This window comes from Netta rufina (genome assembly GCF_964035555.1).
Source record: "Netta rufina genome assembly, chromosome: 3".
Taxonomy (NCBI): Eukaryota; Metazoa; Chordata; class Aves; order Anseriformes; family Anatidae; genus Netta; species Netta rufina.
Window position 1 is genome coordinate 27,568,143 of NC_140125.1, and position 19,780 is coordinate 27,587,922.

The window sequence follows — 19,780 nt, forward strand, 5'->3', positions numbered from 1 at the left end:
GTTAAACTTCTTGTTATGCCATTTTAGTATGCTGTATAGGCTACAGTGAGGCAAGGGAAGAGGTTATAGACTGTTTTGAATTTGCCCTTCAATGTTGCTGTTACTGGATATGGGAGAGGTGAAGGAATATATTACCACAATGCTGCATGTCAGTGAATCGATTCACTTTGCATCTTTAAATTCTAAGCAACTATATGCTGTGGGTTTGGTGCCAGCCACTGGAAATGGCAGCCCGAAGAGCATGGTAATTACAGAAGGGTGTCATTACCATTTTAGGTTTTAAGGTAGAGGAATTCGGGACCTCTGTGTCTGGTTGTTGCTACTTTAGAAAGAAAATTCTCTCAAGCCCTCTATCTCTGCTCTGAGGTTACTTCACGAGTTCTGCATTGACTCAGACTGTTCCTACACATTCTGAATTCATCACTGCTTACAGTTTTCTGGACTTTTTGATGAGCATTCATCCCACAAAACTGAAGTGCCTGACCTGGAGATACAGATATCGTAATTTTCCAGTGAAACCACAAGCAGAAGTGCAGGTATTGTGTGTGACTCATATTTTAGGTGGGTTGAATTACTGCCCAAAGTGCTTTTTTCTTTCCACTGACTGTTTAGCTTCCTTAGGCAAAATTAACCCAAGTCTTTGCATTTCATCATCAAGCAGCTCTTTTATCTATCTGTAAGCTATTACTGAGCATGCTGGTATTGAGAAGGAGCCTTCCTGTGTTCTCTAGCTCGCTGTTGCCTAGTATTAGAAGGAAGCTATCATAAGTCATCATGCTGGGCTCAGCATGAAAAATGTTAGACGCTGATATAATTGTGGGGAGTAGGAGGTCTCATAGAACATTAATCTTTGGTGGTCTCCAATTCAAGTCAGCTTTGCAGGATTGCATCTTTACTGCTGTTTTCAGATAAAATTTGTGTACAGCAGGTGAAAAAAATGTATATTAATAATGGAATGAATATTTTTAACATTATTATGGAAGCATTGTTTTGAGCATCCCCCTCTTTACAGAAATGGTTGGAACACCATGTAAACATCTGTGTGTAAAACCACATTGAAATGCTTTTAAAGCATGAGACATCCCACCTCTTTCCCTTCCATTCCTTTCAGTTCCTTTCACTCTCCTTCCAGTTTCAGTCACCTCATTGCTAATTCTACCATGGAAGTTTTCCTTCACGTGAGTAAGGACTCAAAAGCTTGCAAGATAAATTTATTCCACAGTTCTCCAGTGTTTTCCTTTCTATCTTGCGTGCTACTAAACGGCAGCCTTTAATTTGCTTCAGTGTAGGAATCCCCAAAGAATGATTTATAAACAAAGCAAATGTTCCTCATACAAACACTCAGTTTTCTTTCTAGAGAACCACTTCAGGTCAAATACTTGTGTTCGTCTCCTTATTATTATTACAGTTTTATCAGCCTCTTGGAAAAAGGCTTCGATGTCAACATCCTTAGATCTCTGGACATTGGTAGATTCTGACCAGGAATAGCATAATCCAGGGCCTAACATATTTTTTTCTCAGAATTCATGGTAGATGATTTTTTTCTAAGCAATACTTGTGATTGCACTCACATTTACAATTTGTGTTATCTTGCTAATAGATCAAAACACAATTTCAGAATGTAATGACTAGTCATGAGTGAAAAATATGACAGCCCCAAAGGGAGTGCTAAGGAAGGGAAGTGGATGCAGTAGCAACTGAATTTGAAGTGAAGGGAATTTGAGAAGTGGATGCAGGATGATCAATAAGTTTTTTTATTGGTTTATTTTTGTGGTCTTATTTCTTTTCAAACAACTCCCCAAAGGGTTCAAAACATGAAATTGTATGATATTCTGTGTTTACTTATATGTGTCTATTTATGCAATTAAATCTCATGTCTGGATTTGAAGAGAATATTTGTTTCCTCATTGTATAGTTTTAATAACAGTATAAATGTTTGTATAGAAATAAACTACACAGCTTCATGAATCTTAGAACACTCTCTTGGTGGATAATAATACTTTCACACTGATATTTGCAAATGTTTTTATGGAAGTATAGGTGTCTTCTGTTTGATATGCTATTGTCTCCAGCATCTGCTTTTAGTTCTACATAGCCGTAATCATTAGAAATGATTAGCTTTTTCCCTCATCCAAACTTGTCAGGTAGATGTTTAAAAACAAGTCAACAAGATCTTCATTTTAAATTCTAAGTTGATATGTTTGAAGTCATAGTTCCATTATTACGTGTTGCAGTTTTAAGATGATGTTGGCATTTTAAGTTTGTCACAAGAATGCATTCAATGCAGAGTTGATTTCCCAATTGTCTTTGGAAATGAAGTGCACACTTTGGGTTTGTTTCAGAGACTTGTTCCATTTTAATGAAGTATAAGCACTCGGTGCTTTAAAGACATTGTTTTACTATAGGATACACATGAAATAACCATGATAAGCCATATTTGAAACTTTTAACTTTATCTTGCAGTATTTGCCTTGGAAGATTTTTGTAGAAAAGTAGGGAACACATTATTTCTTTTACTGTACAACTGCTCTCAGCTGTAATAAAATTTCAGTGCCATGAAAATGTTTGTGTAGTATTTTTAGAAACCCATTCAGAGCAATATTGAGTGGTCCTAAGATCCATCTAGGCCATTTGGACTAGTGTTTCCTGTGGCTAGGTCTAGGGCACAGAGGAAATACTAGGGTAAGGAAATGTTTGATATTTACCACTACTGTCAATTATATGGATTGCATTTTTAAGGATTTACTACTGATATTTTGTAGCTTATTGTTTCAATTGATCTAAATATTTTTAACCCCATCAAAACTATAGTTGCTTACAATCTAGTCTTTGTACTGTTATTTTCCCTACAGCATGTGCCATTCTCGCCATAGGTTCATCATGAAATGAGATCTGGCAGGCAGGAAAAGCTACTACATCATTTGTAAAGACTCACTGTGTTACCTTGTATGATTTTCTAGAGAGCATACTTAAATTCTTGTTTTGTTGTGACACGTTCACTACTTGGTGGTATGTTAAAATTGCTTTCGTGGGTGACTAGAATTGTCTGAACTGCTACATCCTAAATGCAACTGCGATGGTGATTATTGAAACATTATAGTTCCGAGTAGTGGCAAAGTGACAATGTCATGAAAGCTTTGTCTGCACATGCACAAAACACTGAAATAACTATCCTGTTGTAGTATGCACTTTCATATTTTTGTCTTTCGCTGGTATATCCCTGAATCCTTTTTTTTTTTTTTTCTTTATGTTTTGAGATTGTGTACACCTGTGGAGAAAGGTCAACAAAGAAAAATATAATACTGGTGTGCAGTCATGTGCTCACTGTTGTAATAAATCTTTTACCTAGTGGAAATAAGGCTACTCTCTTGAAAAGAATGGAAAGCGAATGGCTATTTGACTCAAAATTTCCTTGGATGCCAAGGGTATTCAATAGTCATTAAGAGTTCTCAACACAAGTGAGATTACCAGAAGCACAAATGGCTCCAAAACAGATTTTTAGTGTCACAGGCTTTGTTGGATATGTATGACATCTTACAGCAGGATTGGTACACACATTAAAATACATAATTTTTTGTTCAAACCAATTATAAATGTCATGTGATGGTGCTTCCACCATTTTCACATTTTACTAGATAGCTTGTGATGTTGTGATTTTTGAGTTCTTTTTAGCATTTTAATCTTATGTGTATTAGGAAGAGAAAACAAGGAAAATAATTATCTCATTTTAAAATTTTTGTTTCAAGATAACACTCCTTATATCAGATTAAAAGACTTTAATCAACTCAGTTCTTTGTAGTCTATTCTTATTCCCATGTTTAACAATGTGTTGAACTTGAAATCTGTTTAAAAATTTTGTATGCTGATCTCTTAAGCTTCAGTAGCTTGTGGTTGTATTCCAAATTACCTTTGCTTCAGCAATAGCATTTAAATAATGAGATGACTCCAAATTAATCTTGCATTCCAGCTGCAGAAATATTAGACTGGAGATGGGCAGTGTGAACTGGCCACACAAGCACAGTTCACACAAGCAGTGTGAATTGGTATACATGTATTCTGCTTTCCATCTCAATTTATATAGTGTTTACAAATTCTGCAAGTCTTTCAAGTCCTACTGTAAATCTCAAGTTTCTGGAGGATAAAATATAGAAAACAGCATTGCATTCATATGATTGATGGTCCTGAATGGCATAGTGTGTAGAACTTCAGTGGATTCATTCTTTGAACTCAAGTATGTTTTCTCCATCCTGGTTTTATTTGAGGAACATATTATCAAACTCAAAAATGACTCTGAACTTTGGAAATTAAAAACATTTTACTGACTATAGCATCATTTGAATTACCATACCTCAGTGCTGTTTTATAGTACAATAAAAATGTTCAGTAGTCTGTGCAGGATACTTTTAAGAGGTGTTTCGTAAACATGAAAGAAATTAATCCACTGTTGCAGGTGAAAGTCAAAATATTTGAATGTATTTTTTTTTAAGAGATTCGATAACTTTTTAAACGAAGTGTTCACAAAAATATAATTTATTGGCTTTCAGCACATCCTGTTTGCAGTGTTTCCTGAAATGTTATCATCTGAATAATACTACAAACTTGCTAAAACATTAGTGGCACACTTCATTGAATCATAGAATATCTTGAAATGGAAGAGACCCACAAGGATCATCAAGTACCACTCCTGGCTCCACACAGGTCCATCTACAAATTAAACCATATGCCTGAGAGTTTTGTCATTCTTCATTCTGGAACATTTCATCTCTCCTGTAGAATTCCAATTGTTTATATTTTATTTTATTTTATTTTATTCACAGTTTAGACAGGAAATTCTGAATTCTCTGCAAAATTCTGGGTAGGAATGTATTATGAAAATCAAAGACTCAGTTGGCAGCTGTGGCCCAACAACTACTAACTACACAGTTGCTGGCATAAAAATAAAAGCTGAATATTAAATGATTACAAAATGAGCCTTTAAAAGAAGAAATTGATGTGTGAGTAGGTGTGTATCCTGGAAGGCAAGTTCCAAAATGGAAGACAGTTTTATAGTCCCATCTTGCTCTTGTATTCTGGCCTGTATTTTTCTGTATTTCATTTCTTTCCACTTTCACTCCATGCAGCTGGCTTGATTATAATTGTCTCTCAGAAATGTTTAAGTAGAAGATTGAAAAATTTTTACAACTTTCTGCTATCTGTCCAAAAAACAGAAATAGAAGCTGTTTTTTTTTTGGGGGGGTGGGGTGGGGAGGAGGTTGTTACAGAGGGGAGAGGCAAAATAATTTTGTTTAGATAGACATTTTGCAAGAGGACTAAAACAAAAAACAATTTCCTGATCCCCCATTAACTGACTTGTTTGAGGCAACCTTTCTCCTGTGTGGCAAAATATGGTCTCCTGTGCCGCAGGTAGATCAGCATGGCCAAAACAAGAGCAAGCTAACACAGCTGTGATTTTTCTTGATCATACTGTGCCTCTCATCTTTCATACAACAAGCAGCCAAGTCTGTATGTATGATATCAAAGCTATGGCTTGTGGCACAGAATAATTTGGACAAAATGATTACTGAAATTTCAGGTTTTTGTCCATTTTCGTGACTTTATTGGTTGGTTAGCTGCGCCCGCTGTTGATTAAGCAAATCCAAAATGTTGGTAAAAGTTTTTTTGCCATTTCCCTATGTGATGGGTAGCAGACATGCAGCATTCGTGTTTGGCACAACGAGCCTGACATTATCAAATGTCTTGGTCCTTTCAAGACATTACTTCCACTGCTTGTGGAAAAAGCAGTGGTAGTAATGGTTGTTCAAAGAGAAATCTTCAAGTCTTACTGTCAAGACTGTGCCTGTGACAAAGACACTGACGTATATTCCTTCTTAATAAAAATTCATGTCATTCAGTCATCCAGAGAGATTATTGAATGGGCCTCTTGGCATTTCAACTGTCATTGTAGTTTGTTGAAAGTCAAAGTATACTTTTTGTCCATCAAGATGCTCTCTTCTCAGTAAGAATAAAAACCATAAATTCCTGGCAGTTTCTTATAAGTGCTCTTTTATTTTTTATTTATTTATTTATTTTAACTGGCTTGCTTTTTCACAACCCATTCCTTTTTTTCTTTTTTTTTTTTTTTTCTTTCTCCCTTGACCAAGTAAATCAAAGATCAACAAATATTATGCTAATGGATAAAAGTTAAGGAAGGACGATCAGTAAATTGTGGGTCATCAGCATAGCTATTCACTGAAATTGATCTCCAGCACTGAAATGAAGCTGCCACAGAGGTAGTATAGTATGACTGTTTCCAATTTATTCTGTAATGATTCTGGTGCTCCAGTCAAGCAGAAGGTCAGTCTACTACGATAAAAGAAAGAGTATCAAAGCTGTATATAAGAAGTTAGCTTAGTATTAGAAAGAATAATACTGCTTACAGAGTTGTCACATGTATAGATTTAGAAACAGGTCTTAATGGATGCTGCTTGAAGACCATGATATGCATAATGTTGCTTGCAGTGTTCTATCATAGAAATGTGGACTTCAGACCTTGGCAGTGTCTTGTCAGCCAATATCTGCTTCTGAACAGTGTCAGTCAGCTGCATCTCAGGTTAAAGAATTCATAAATCTGCAGAAGCTGAAAGGTTGCTTGTAGTTAACAAGATTATTCTTTCATTAGAGGTTAAACTGATTGTAGATAATAACTGTAATTAAAATAATTGTGGGGGAAGAAAAAAGGTTTCTTGTGATAAAAGTATTTTTTATTACCTAAATTTGTTTGAGAAAAAAAAAAAAATACTGCATTTCTCAAGAGGAATGTCTACTTGGGCATGATTTCCAAATTTTCGGAACCCCCCAAATTCTCTTGAGTTAGCTTGGATGACTTTGATCAGTTGCCTGGCCTGGTAGAGAAAGAGTTCTGATAGTATTTAAACAGTAGGGGCCAAGCAGTCTGGAGACTGATGTTCTTAACTGTGGTTGATAGATCATTAATATTTTCATAAAAAGCAGGGACAATACTTCATAATCTCCTTTGGAATACCTCCTGTATAGAAAAGCATGTATTTTAGAGGGGAAAATGAGGTGATAAGGAGAGATTTAACAATATGTAAGGGTGTAGAGAGCTGCTGTTCTCTAGAAGCATTCTGCTTTCAGCCGAAGGAAAAAGGATTCAAGTTTTTACAGTGTATTTTATACCAAAATGGTGACTTGTTACAAAGAAAGCATTTTCTATCATCTGTTAATTGAGGACTTCTAATAGAAAAAGTCAAGAACATCTAGAATCACTTCTCCAGATTCTATGTAAAATTTGTCCCAGGGACTTGTATTCTGACTAAAGCTCGATATATTTGGAGCTAATCAAAACTAAGGAGAACACATTCATAAAGCTATCTTCTTGAACTAATCCCTGAAACAGCATTTTATCAAGAAATACTCTTCTCTGTAATGGGGCAAATACGGATTGTCCAGAGATCGACTTTTTTTTTTTTTTTAAATTGATCTTTCATTTTTATTTATTTATTTTGTAAAAGGTCTCATTTTATTCTAACATGCCAGTATATAATTTCTTTTTATCTTTCAGTCTGCACAAGGTGGTGGTCATCGAACACTACTCTACGGGCATGCAATCCTGCTGCGCCATTCCTACAGTGGCATGGTATGTAACAGGAGCTGGAGCAGCAAACATTTGTTTACTGCTCACATTTGTGTGAAAATTGTTAGAAAGTACCTTGGCCATTGTCATTTTCTGGTATTGGGAGACTTATTCACAAAAATTTCCATGAACCAATGGTAAAATGTCTCTGATGTGAAGGGTAGATGCTTGGAAATATGAAATGAAGCTACTCATTTCTGCGTAAAGTGGTGAAACTAAGTCTGGCTCCATAGTGATGAGTTCTCTGCTTGTCAGTCTATGCTGAATTGGTAATTCCCCATTGCTTTTACCTTGGATATTGCATATTGCATAAGCTGGGACTGAGTCTACTGCTGGCATCTGGCTTGCAACCTGAACATATGTTGGAAACTGAGTGGGAAGGGAAATTCCTTCGTGCACATATTTTGGACAGAGGCATTACACTTCAGTTGTCAGAAGAATATCGGTTCGAAACTGCTTAACTGGGTGAGGCTTCATGGAGCTACGTTTGATGTAACCAGCTCCCTTATTTCCATCCTTGCTATTCTCATTTGAGTGGAAATATAACCTGCATAAAGTCTGAGAACTTCAGATCTTAGCCAAGACTCCTTGAGTACCATTCAGTTTAACAGGCATTTATGTTCTTGGTATTAACTAATGGGTATAATTTAAGAATCACTATTATGTTAGCAGGCTGATTGCTTTTTATATTCTAGTGGATTATGAGTGGAAAAAGTGATGCATGCTTTTTTTCTTTTAGTATCTATGCTGCCTGTCTACATCTAGATCTTCAATGGATAAACTGGCATTTGATGTAGGACTGCAAGAGGATACAACAGGTAAAAACTAGTGTAAGACAATGTAATGAAAAATACTTTCAGTTTAAAAATCAGAACAGAGAACTATAAAAAACATATAAATCATATAAAATTTAAAAGTATTTTAAGGACTAAAGAAACAAAAGCTAATATTCCCATCTTTTACAGTTTCAATATCTTATTTTCACATTTTCTAATAGTTCTCATTTCGAAGGAATTGTCATTCCAATGTTGTCATTCCAGTAGGAAACTTCTGCTGAAAAAAAAAAAAAAAAGTTTATTATTTTAAATAAAGATTCTATTAATGTTTTAGAACTGCTGACAATTTGGATTTTTTTTTTAATATTTTTAAGAGTGATACAGGTTTTTACGATGTCATCAGTTTGGTCAATTTGTTTAATTAGAAACAAGAAGTTTACTTGTTTTTTAAAGCACTGCTATAGCCAAGATTGACGACAGTAATAGAAAAACTTGAGTGGTTGCAAGATAAATTATTATTTTTTTAAAAGCATACCTTCCCTGCAAGAAGTATATCTGAAAACATGTTTATCATGGGAACAAATTTTTTGACTTCAGTACTTTAAAATATTCTAGGGGATTACAGTCAATAAATGTCACTAGGAGTGCAAGAACGTAATTCAGTTTGGATTTATGAGACCTTTAGGACAGTATTAATAAGTAAATAATGTGTTGTTTTTTTTCCAGGTCTTTGTCCTAGTAGTCACTGCACCAGGCCTGTCAGAGCTTAAGAAGTGTTTGAACTGTGCACAGTCACATGGTCTAAAATTCTGGGTAGACCTGTGTGGTGCCAGGAGTTGGACTCGATGATTCTTATGGGTCCCTTCCAACTCGGGATATTATGTGATTCTATGATTCTAATTCTGAGAGGAACATTTTTCAATTTCTTGCCCAGAACATGGCACAACAGTGACAGGAAACTTCTTCAGCAAGAGCAGCCTGGACCAGGTTGCCTTGAAAACACAGTCTCCTCTTTGCTCAACTCTGGAATTCTGTTACAGAGGTCTTGCTGACTTCTACATAGTTTCTGCCAGAAACTATTTCCTTCTAAGTTTCTGGCAGGATGCTGATGCAGGGTTGATACTACTTATAGAAAACACATGGACGCTAGTTTTACCCATCTGAAAAATGGGTCAAAACTTTGACTGAGATAACTTTAAAAGTAATGGCAATACTCTTAGACACTTTCTTTCTAATTTCTTTCTCTCTTATTATTTAATCACAATACAGGTGAGGCATGCTGGTGGACCATCCATCCTGCTTCCAAGCAGCGATCAGAAGGAGAAAAAGTACGTGTTGGAGATGATCTTATTTTAGTCAGTGTCTCTTCAGAAAGATACCTGGTAAGTTCTACAAGAATGTCTGAACAGTGTCTTCTCTACAGAAAAACAGTTAATAAAAGTATTATACTAAAGCCTGGATTGCGTTTCCAGCTCCACAAAAGTATAGATTAAAGTGTTTAAACTGGTGTTTAATACCATTTTGCAAAACAAGGCTTTGAAGATCTGCAAAGTATGACACTGACATGTGACTGATCTAAGTTATGTTCATTTAAATAATGGAATAGAAGTTAAAAAATTACTAATGAAGAAAAGAAGAAAATAGAAGAGTCTGCCAAATTGCATAACTGAAATGTTTATGGTCTTAGTGTTCTGAGGCTAGCAGTACTATGCTAAATGAATTAAAACTACATACCAAAGTTTTGGAATATTTAATTCAAGAATATAGTATTTTATGGTCATAAAAAAGGTCCATTTTTTCCTTAGGATTATGAATAGTATAGTATATACTGCTACTGATACATCATAATTAAATATATTTAAATATAATTAAATATAATTAAACTACTTAAATTATTACCTGAATTAATATTTAAATATAGCTAAAGTATTAAAAAAAACTTTATGGGGTAGCTGCTTTTTATCACTTGTTTAAATAACTACTTCTTACTCATCAAAGCATCTGTCAATTGTTCTCTAATGAAACTCTTCAGCACTTTAAAATGATTTATTTTTGGTGTATTCTTGGGGTTGCAAAAGTGTGAACTATTCTATCTAAAACAAACAAACAAACAAAACCACAACAAAATAAGATGAAAATAGAAAGAATGCCAGTCTGCTGGAAGGTTCTGTAAAAATCAGACCCAGTGATTCAGCAAATGTAGCTACAACTGAAAAAAAAATCTTTTATGATAACATGTTTTTAACTTTGTCAAGAGAATTGTTTCAGCCCTACCTATAGCAAGAAAATTTATTGTATAGTCTTTCCTTAATTTTTATGTTGTGAAGTTGTTTTCTCTTTTTGATAAAATTAAAAATGTTTTCCCTTCTTTGGAATGACATAGAAAATGAGGATTTAATTTAATATAATTTTAACTCAGAAGCACTGTCACTCATTTAGTGAGTTATTTTTGTAAGTGGAAATTGTGAGAACTTTCAGATGATCTTTATATTTTAAAACTATTTTTAATAACTACTTCTATGAGAATTGCAATTAGGATTACTGGAAAAGTAACTTTCTGTGGACAGTATTAACGAGAAAGTTAATTACTGTAATTTTTTTATTTAAAGAGATTTTTTATTTAAAGAGATTAAGTTTCTTTTGAAATTTATTGAATTGCTGAATTGAGTTGCTGGAGTTGAATTTTGCTCTAAATAATTTCTCTATGTAGGTACTGATACTCTCTACCCTCTAATTAGTAAATCAGCTCAGCCTTATTATCTTATTAATTAGAGTATGTGTCTCAGCTGTTAATTCTCAAGGCTGACATATGTACTTTTATACATGGAGACATGATGCTGACTGCAGAGACTGATTTCCTTCAACACAGTAAATTTTAATGACTCCCATGGTGTTAATGTGTATACCGCATCTTCCACGCAAAATACCAACACATTCAAATTATATTTTCTCTGTAGTGAGAAACTAGACAAATCTATGTTCTTGATATTTTAATCTCTGTATTACAGTCTTAAAATGGTTTAGAGCAAGATTTTAATGAATAGTTATTAAGCCTATTTCAATTATTTTTTGATTTGATAGTAAGAAGGAGGGAGGACTGAGCAAAATTAATTTTGCTCTTACAGGCACTCACCCCCGCATTTTTATAAATGGATGTGTTTCCAGGCTATATTAAGAGCTGATGAAATACACGGCTTCACAATCATCAAAATATTTGTCTTTTTACTACCTACTCAGTAATTATATTAGCACTGTAAATAAAGCAACAGTACTTACATGAAAATTCAAAAAGTTGATAAAGACTGAAATACCCAGTTACCAGTGAGTGAATACTTTTCATGAAAACTGTCTCTCCATCTTAAACTATTAAAATTGATCCATTACAAAATACCTTCAGAGGATGTGCCATAGATCTACAGTTCTCAGTTCTCCGCTGTAATAATTGTGAGCTGAGATACTGGTTCAATGGCTTGTCACGATAGCCTTGTAGTCTTTTTTTTTTTTTTCCTTTTTTTTTATTTTTTATTTTTTATTTTTCTTTTCTTTCCTGTGACATTGGATAACTCCAATGTAGCTCCAATGCTGTTTCCTAAAAATCTTGCTTCACTGTGCTTTGAAACACACACACACACACACACACAAAACAAAAACAAACAAACAAACAAACAAACAAACAAAAAAACCTTAGTATTTTGGGCATGTAGTTCAGAAAAATGTAACCCATGCCAATAAAGTCACACTTAATCTGTACCAAATTTAAAGAAAACTGACTCCCTGGCACAACATATATCAACAAGATTCTCTTTTCTACAGTGTCCACTTGAAATGCTGTAAAAGTGTATGGAAACAACAACAACAAAAAGTCTTTTACAAAGTAATCACAGCATTTTATTCAGAGTGCAGTGCCCTGGTATAGACCTTATTTTCTGTAACATTTAAAGGAATGTAGCAACTGATACCTTTCACAATAGCTCCGACACTGGGGAGATAAGTTATTTTTATGAATTGACCTTGACAGTGAGACCAAGTAGGCTCTACTGAAATTAAAAAGCATTTTTTCTAAGTTTGAGGAGTTGCTCAGATAAAACTTTTGACAGACAGTGAAGTTTGACAGGATTCTGAGGGTTACATTTATATACGTTTTGTACTTACAATTAAAAACTTAGGAAAAGGTAGGTTTTATATCAAACCTTGTGTATCACAGTGTTACAAGGAATAGCATTGTAATGTCACCTTTTTATATTCCAATATTTCTTTCTGTTTTCAAGCCACTTCAACAGGTACCTTCAAATTAAAACAAAAAGGTTAATAATCTTGGTGCAAGGATGTGCATGTGAAAATAACAGATGAATAGATTTAATTAACAGGGCATGAAAATAGTATTTTTCAAAATGTAGTCAGAACTTAGCTTAATTTGTATAATACAGGGGGAGCAGCATAATACAGGGGGAGCAGCAGAACTATATCAGCTTCTTAGCCTAATCTTCTAGTTGCCCGATTGTAGCTGGATTACTTTTATTTTTTATTTTTATTTTTTTTTTCTTTTATTGACTTTGCAACTTCATGGTCTTGGTGTGGTCAGCAACTTAGTGTTTAGACCTAATCTGGCTGGCAACCACCACTAAGTATTGAGAAAACATCAGGACTTTCCTTCAGTTTCTCTTCCCATCAAAAAAAGCCTTTGAGACAACTCAGTTTATTTATTCTTTTTGTTCTGTAGAGTTGTCCTTTTATTCCAGTGAACAACTGTGAAACTGATAGGAAGACTAGTGTTGTGACAGTAAACTAAAAGTCTGGAGATGCGGTTGTTGGCTATTTGTTAACTCACAATAATATTCCTGGACAAGTCACTCCATTACTCTCATCCTCATTATCCCTGCTTATACAATGGGATGTTAGATGCTCATTTTACTGTGTAACATTTCTGGGGAAAGGCACTTATATAAGTGCTTGTGGAATTATGTAATATGTGAGCTGTGCTATTGCCAGATCCTTCGGAGAGGAAAACTTGGCTCTGCTCAGCCCTCATAGAGTGGAGCAGAGAGATGTTCTGCTATAAATACTGCCACCATTTAAGTTAAAGACAGAGTTGCTCTGTTTCTTTTATTTCCTGTAGCTTTCCCTGTCTCAGACATTTAGCGTGTACTGCTGCACTGAGGTTTGCCTATGCCTACTGTTAATTACATACCACGATAGCTTTCAAAATTGCCAATTTAAAATAGTTTAGAAATTGAATTAATTATAATTTCTGTCAAATTCATGAAAGTACTGTTATCCAGAGGCTTTACTCTTTTAAACATCATTCATGAAAAATTCCTTAGACATGAAAATGAAGTACAAAATGCATAATGAAGATCAAAATGAAAATTAGTGGCAATGAGGTCAGTGTTATTCAAGCTGACAACTCAGGAGAGAGGAAAAAAATTAAACTTTGAATTTGCAATGCAGAGGTTTCAGTATGAGGCAACTATTTCTGCACTGTACTATGTATGTAGTTGCTGTCCTGACTCATGCTGATCTGCAGCTGTGTTATGCAAGCATACACTATAAGAAAAAGACTTGAGACTTACCTCTCTTTAACTTATAAGAACTTTTATTATTTTTTTATACTGGAAACTTATACTCTTATTTCCTTTGAAGTGGAAGCTTTTCCTCAAATGTCTTTTTCGTGGTTAAAAGATGACCAAGTTCTCATTCAAAATTCTATCTTCTAAATTAGAACAAATGACTTGAAAGGTGGAGCTGATATCTGTCACCTGTCCTGGACAGATAGACAGGTTCCTGAGTGTTGGAAAAGCACTCCCTCCAAGTACTCTTTTAACAACATGTATTTTTTTATCAGCTCTTAGTTTTAATTCTTATTTTTATTACCAGAGACTTGGGATAGCTCCTTCTCACAAGGAAATACCTGAACAATTTGTCGGTGGTGCAATGGGACTAGGGAACACAGCAGTGTGTAGTTTCTGCCCCCCACACCTCCAGGCATTTCTCTTTTTCCCTAAGAGAATGAAACTCATTAGTTGGACTTTGCTTTGTTATGTGTGAGTGCACAGTTACATCATTTATTTCTAGTTATAAAATATATTTTTCCAAATCTTTTGAATCTGCATAAACAAACCTGAAATTAGTGGAATAAAGTTACTGTTGAGCTGCTCTGTTAAACTGATCATAATGCAGTTCACACTGAGTCTTTATACAATTTGAAATGTTATTAAGGAGGCTGGTAGATCTTCCCTATTATTAAGGTTGTCAAGCAGTTACACCTTACAAAATGCTACTTCTAAGTGCTTATAATCAAGTGCTTATAACGTCAAAATTCACTTTGTAGAAAGAGAAGCATCACTTTCTGTATTTTGATATTATATTGATACTTTTTGTATCAATCTGAGATATTTTTTTGGGTTCATCTAGAAGAGGTCAGAAGTCACTAAGCCTGAAGACTTGGAAGAAAAAATAATCACCTCATTAAGAAAATTAATCAAAATTTTATGAAAATGTTGAGCAGCAGATTAGAAAGAGTGGTCTTGATATCACAGATGCACTTTTTGATGACTGAAAAAAAAAAGACAACCTCCCCATCCCACTTAATGAAGAAACATTCTGAAGTGCTGCAGTTTATTCTTTGAGTAGCTAAAAGTCTGATGACTTTGCCTATTCTGCATAATCCAGACCTCTTGCAGCTGCTGTCTGTTAAGAAACTGTTTATACACCATCCACAGGAAATACTTAAATACACCCCAGCAGTGGTGAAACCAGCTTGTAATGGGTAGTCAAGGCAGGAATGAAGTCAGGCACTGTATTGACAGATGAGAACATGATGTTTCATGTGCTGCCAGGGATCTGCTGCCATCTCCACAAGTATGGAGAAGGAAGCTATGAGAAGGTAGAAGGAGCAAAAGCCAAGTGATGTAGCAGGTGTAAGAGCCTGGAACTGAAGTGGGAAGAAGGGAAACTGGTCAGGACTTGGTGACTGGCTGAAGAGATGTGCAGCTGAAGGAAGGTGAGCAGAAAAGAACTAATGTGGGACAAAGAAGTTGGTGAAAAGAGAGGACTGGGCACCTGCTGGTTAAAGCTGTATTAGAAATCTGGGGCAGAAAACTTGCACCATTTTGTCAGGAAAAATTGTAAGAAGAACCAGTGGGGTGGGACTTGGAATGAAGAGCAACATGAGAGATCTGCAGAGAATCAGTGGGGTGGCTGGGGAGAGTCCAATGGCTGGACAAAGGTCCAGACGGGAACTTCTGGGGTTGAGAAGTGAGAGAGAAATTGAGAGATAGGAGTTGTAGTGAGTTCCTGATGCTGGCTGATGTAAGAAGCAGAAGGGTGAACGTGAAAAAAGCCAAAAGGTCAGGTTTAGGCTTTGTAGGTTTGAGAAAAACTTTTTGAAGCAAAAGGAAATATTAATTATGGGTGGTAAAGTAGGCTGTACCTGCATTGTCTAACTGAGATATATGGGATTGGGACAAAAAATTGTAGAAGAAAAGAGTGGGAGAGATCTGGAACAATTAAGCTAGATAGCTGCCTTCAGAGATTATTTAGGAAACCCACTGTTTTACAGTATTACAGCATAGCTGCCATCCATGGTAATGCAGGCAACCCACTCCTGCTGGTAATTTTCTTTGAGTTTAGGTGGCATGAACCTAACAAGTACTTTTAAGGGTTAGTTCATCTCATTCATGTGGGTGTCAGTGTAATGCCACCTACTGTAACTGTTTTTTCTTTTTTTTGCTTTTTTTTTTTTTTAAGTAGGAAAATTATGTACAAAGTATACTATAAAAATAATATTCTTAAACTTTCATAAAATTGTAGGTGTTAGAAAATGCAAAAAAAAAAAAAAAACACAACACTAATATATGCTATGAAATCTCTTAAATATACACCCCCGCTATCTTTCTATGGAATGCTGTTTTAGTGCTGATGATAGAAGTTCAAAGGCTGTGTCAGGGCTGAGCAGCAGAGAGGCTGTCGAACAAAATAACTTTGAAGATGAAATGTCAAGGTGGTAATTGCAGGTGGAGGGTGGGCATTACAATCCTTAGTTAAACATTTTCCTGGAGCTTCAGATTCTCTATCACACTTTGCTGTGGAATTTGCTGAGTAGATCATCTTTTATACCAGGCTTGATTTCAAGTGGTCGCTGAATCTTTTTTCCATACCAGCTGGTTACCTGAGTTGTGGCTCTAGGTTATCCTCCTTCTTCTTGAGGTTGAGGTCCCAGAGTCTGTTAGTCTTGATATCTGCAACTCAGGTAAATGGAGGCTGTGCCTTAAACATTAAGACTACACATAATGCAGTTTACCATGGGAATAAACTTTTTTTGTGACCTCAGTTTGGGGCATCCTAGGTTAATGAAAACTTCTTAGTGTGTGTCTATTCCTCTCTGGAAAATGACGCTATCGTGCTACTCCTTTGGGGTTTTGAGAAAATGATTTCATTAGTTTTTGTTGCATTTTGTGAAATGCTGTAATTGATTGTAGCAAGAGAAATGCCTATGAGGAAATTAATAATCCTCTTTTCAAAGCTTTGAAGAATTGACTATACTAAACAAAGCATGAGGCTGCAGATTGAAGACTGAAGAGAAAACAAAACATTCAGCAGCTGTTCATGAAGTGAACCCCTTTATATGCCTAAATACAACACACACACTTGTGGAGAAAAAAATAATCACACAAGCTCATGCCATTGAAGACTGTAATATGATGCATACACCAGAAGCCATTCAGTTTCGATAGGCTACTTTGATATTTCCTAACTTTTGATGCTTGCTTCTGCAAAATTTATGTTTTGTTAATTAAAACACTTGTGTCTAATCGTAATAAATGATAATAATTTGGAGCATAGTAGCTGATGTGCTTCAGGCTTTTAATGGTGATAGCTCAGAAGGAGAGCTAATATAAAGAGGGAGAATGCTGACTACCCTCATCTATCCTTTCTGAGATTCTTATGCTTTCGTGCCACGCATCTGGAATTGTCCGCTGTCTGCTGTGTGATACTGGATTAGATGATACGTGGTGGCTGGTTTGTAATGGAAATTTCTGTGTATCTGTGTGCTCTAGCTGCTCCTCTCCGTTTGTTGATGATACCTTTATGCTGAGTCGAGAGGCTGGAAAGGGTTGGTCTAGTGCTGGCAATTCTTTCTATATCAAAGGAAAAGTTCTCTCTGCTTGCAGATCTGTCAGCCAACTGTTTAAAAGACTACAGAGAAATGCAAAGAAAACGGGATTTTTTAGAGCTTTAAATCCATCTTAAATTTCCTGTGGTCTGCCTCCTTTAACTCAAAATTTAGATAACCATTTCTTTTTGCAGTGTAATTTTACCTATATTTGTTCAAATTTTTAAAAAGTATAAAATAGATGTTTCAATAAATGTGTCTTGTCTCTGTTAGACATAAACACAAAAAACTAATGGCATGAATATTTTACACAGATGCTATTTAATTGCTTGTAGTTCTTTCCATTAACACTCTAATGTGACTGAATACTTTTATTTATTTTGACATCATTGGTATAATACTCAGAGTTACTTATGTAATATTTTTTCCATCGCTGACTCAGGTAATAAATTTTAATAAAAAAGATACCCAATAAGTAGGAAGATAACGTGCTTTATATTCTAGAGAGTGCATCATTTCAACCTTTTGATTTTTGCTGAAGTTTGCTAATCCTTCTTTATTTTTGTTTGAAGCAACACATTTCTCCTTTTCTAATAAAAAGAGGGTATATATTTTTTTCTTTTCCTTTTTTTTTTTTTTTCTCATTTGTTTTGTTACAGATACAGCTATGTAGTTTTTGACTTCTTTCCCAAGATATAAATATCCCTGGTGTGGATGCCTTTCTGTTTTGCTTTGCCTGATCTCAGGCTGAGTAAGAAAAAATAGAGATACGTATAAAGTGCTCCCCCCCCACTCTGCCTGCATTACCATTTGTGTACCTACTATGAGAAAGGTGTCTGTTCAAGACTTAGAGCATCTAAGAGGTTCTTAGGCCACTGAGGATACATGCCTAAATGGCATGACACTTATTTTCTGTCCTGATCACTGAAGTCACTTTAAGCCAGAGAGAAATGGAGAACAGCAAGGGCTATCAGAGCCTGTGAGTACAGAAAAGAAATAGACTGAATTGGATCATCTCTGTGACTGCATGCATGTGGCCTCCATCTCTGCACCAGCTGTTACTAACTCTTTTGAAGCAGTGTGGTTTTTGCTGCTGTTGTGTGCAGTAGTTAGGCATTCTGGGAAGTGCTCTGCCCTGTGCTTAGTTCTCAAATTGTGCCAGAAAAGCAGCTTTCCGTATTATTGCTTTTGTTAGTATTTCATTTAGAAGTGGTTAATAATGAAGTCAGAGACATCATAATGTAAAGTACAGATAGAAATAAATACTGTTAGGTGAGATGTCAGTATTGACACATAATAGTTAAGAAGAAGCCCAAAGCAAAAGCTTTGCTGTCTTTGTTTTTCTCTTCTCACATGTGCACATTTTGCTGAGCAGAAACACTAGGTGCTCTCTCTCTCTTTCTCTAGAGCCATATTTATATATTTATATATAACTATATATTCTTTCTGGGGTAAAGTGTATGTATACATTGAAACACTATGTCTTTCCAAATTACAGTCTGCATCTTTATCTGTAGCATCTGTGCATGCCTTTGGTGGAGACTGATTGTGAAGTGTAGAATGCATCATCTTGTTATCTGCAACTATTGTAAATGCAGCTATGCTGCTGCAATCACTACTGAAGGGTTCTTGTGGAAATAACCTTCCAATTCCTTAGTTCTTTAGTGAACTTGAATATTCAGTGTTCTTGAGGACTTGAGAACAGAGATGTGACTGTGTCACTTTTTTGCAGAGTAATATGGAGCTTATGGCATGATGGTTGTTTCTGTTGAAAACCTATGGTACTTATTTTAGTCTTGGAGTTTATCCTTGAAAACTGCATCTAGACTGTAGTGTTTACTTGTATTCATAAAATACTGCAATTTAATTCTGAAACATGCTTAGAAAACACGATTAAATGCTATTTTAGGTGATTATTGTTTTATCAGCAGGATAGGCAAATCTACCCTTTTGGTTAAGCCTGGACACCAGAGCGGAAAGAATAATATTGGGGTGAGACAGGAAGCTGAAGAACCTCTCTATAACAAATTAAGACCTATCACAGGGTTAGAAATAGCAGGATGACCAAACCCCAAGTATTTCTGCATTGCAAATGTTCATTCGTAACTGGAAGACATGCCCTACACAGTCTTCATGGATAATAGCAAGCTGCTGCTAGGTACAGAGGCTGCTCAGTTTGAGTGTCATGTCCGTGTCATGAATGTAGTGGTACAGAATTCATATTTCATTTTGATGGTTTTATTCTGCTTAAAGTACAAA

General features: G+C 35.4%; 1 protein-coding gene across 1 annotated transcript in view; it reads left to right on the plus strand.

Annotated features, from left to right (window-relative positions):
* The window catches only part of RYR2 (ryanodine receptor 2), a gene marked incomplete at both ends in the record, with an annotated part of 408,872 nt that overhangs the window by 161,285 nt on the left and 227,807 nt on the right, over positions 1 to 19,780 (plus strand). Inside the window, 3 exons of the mRNA XM_084285045.1 lie at positions 7,562 to 7,636; positions 8,373 to 8,451; positions 9,679 to 9,791. Of these exons, the coding sequence (XP_084141171.1) occupies positions 7,562 to 7,636; positions 8,373 to 8,451; positions 9,679 to 9,791 (267 nt within the window). The remainder of the gene's footprint in view (positions 1 to 7,561; positions 7,637 to 8,372; positions 8,452 to 9,678; positions 9,792 to 19,780) is intronic.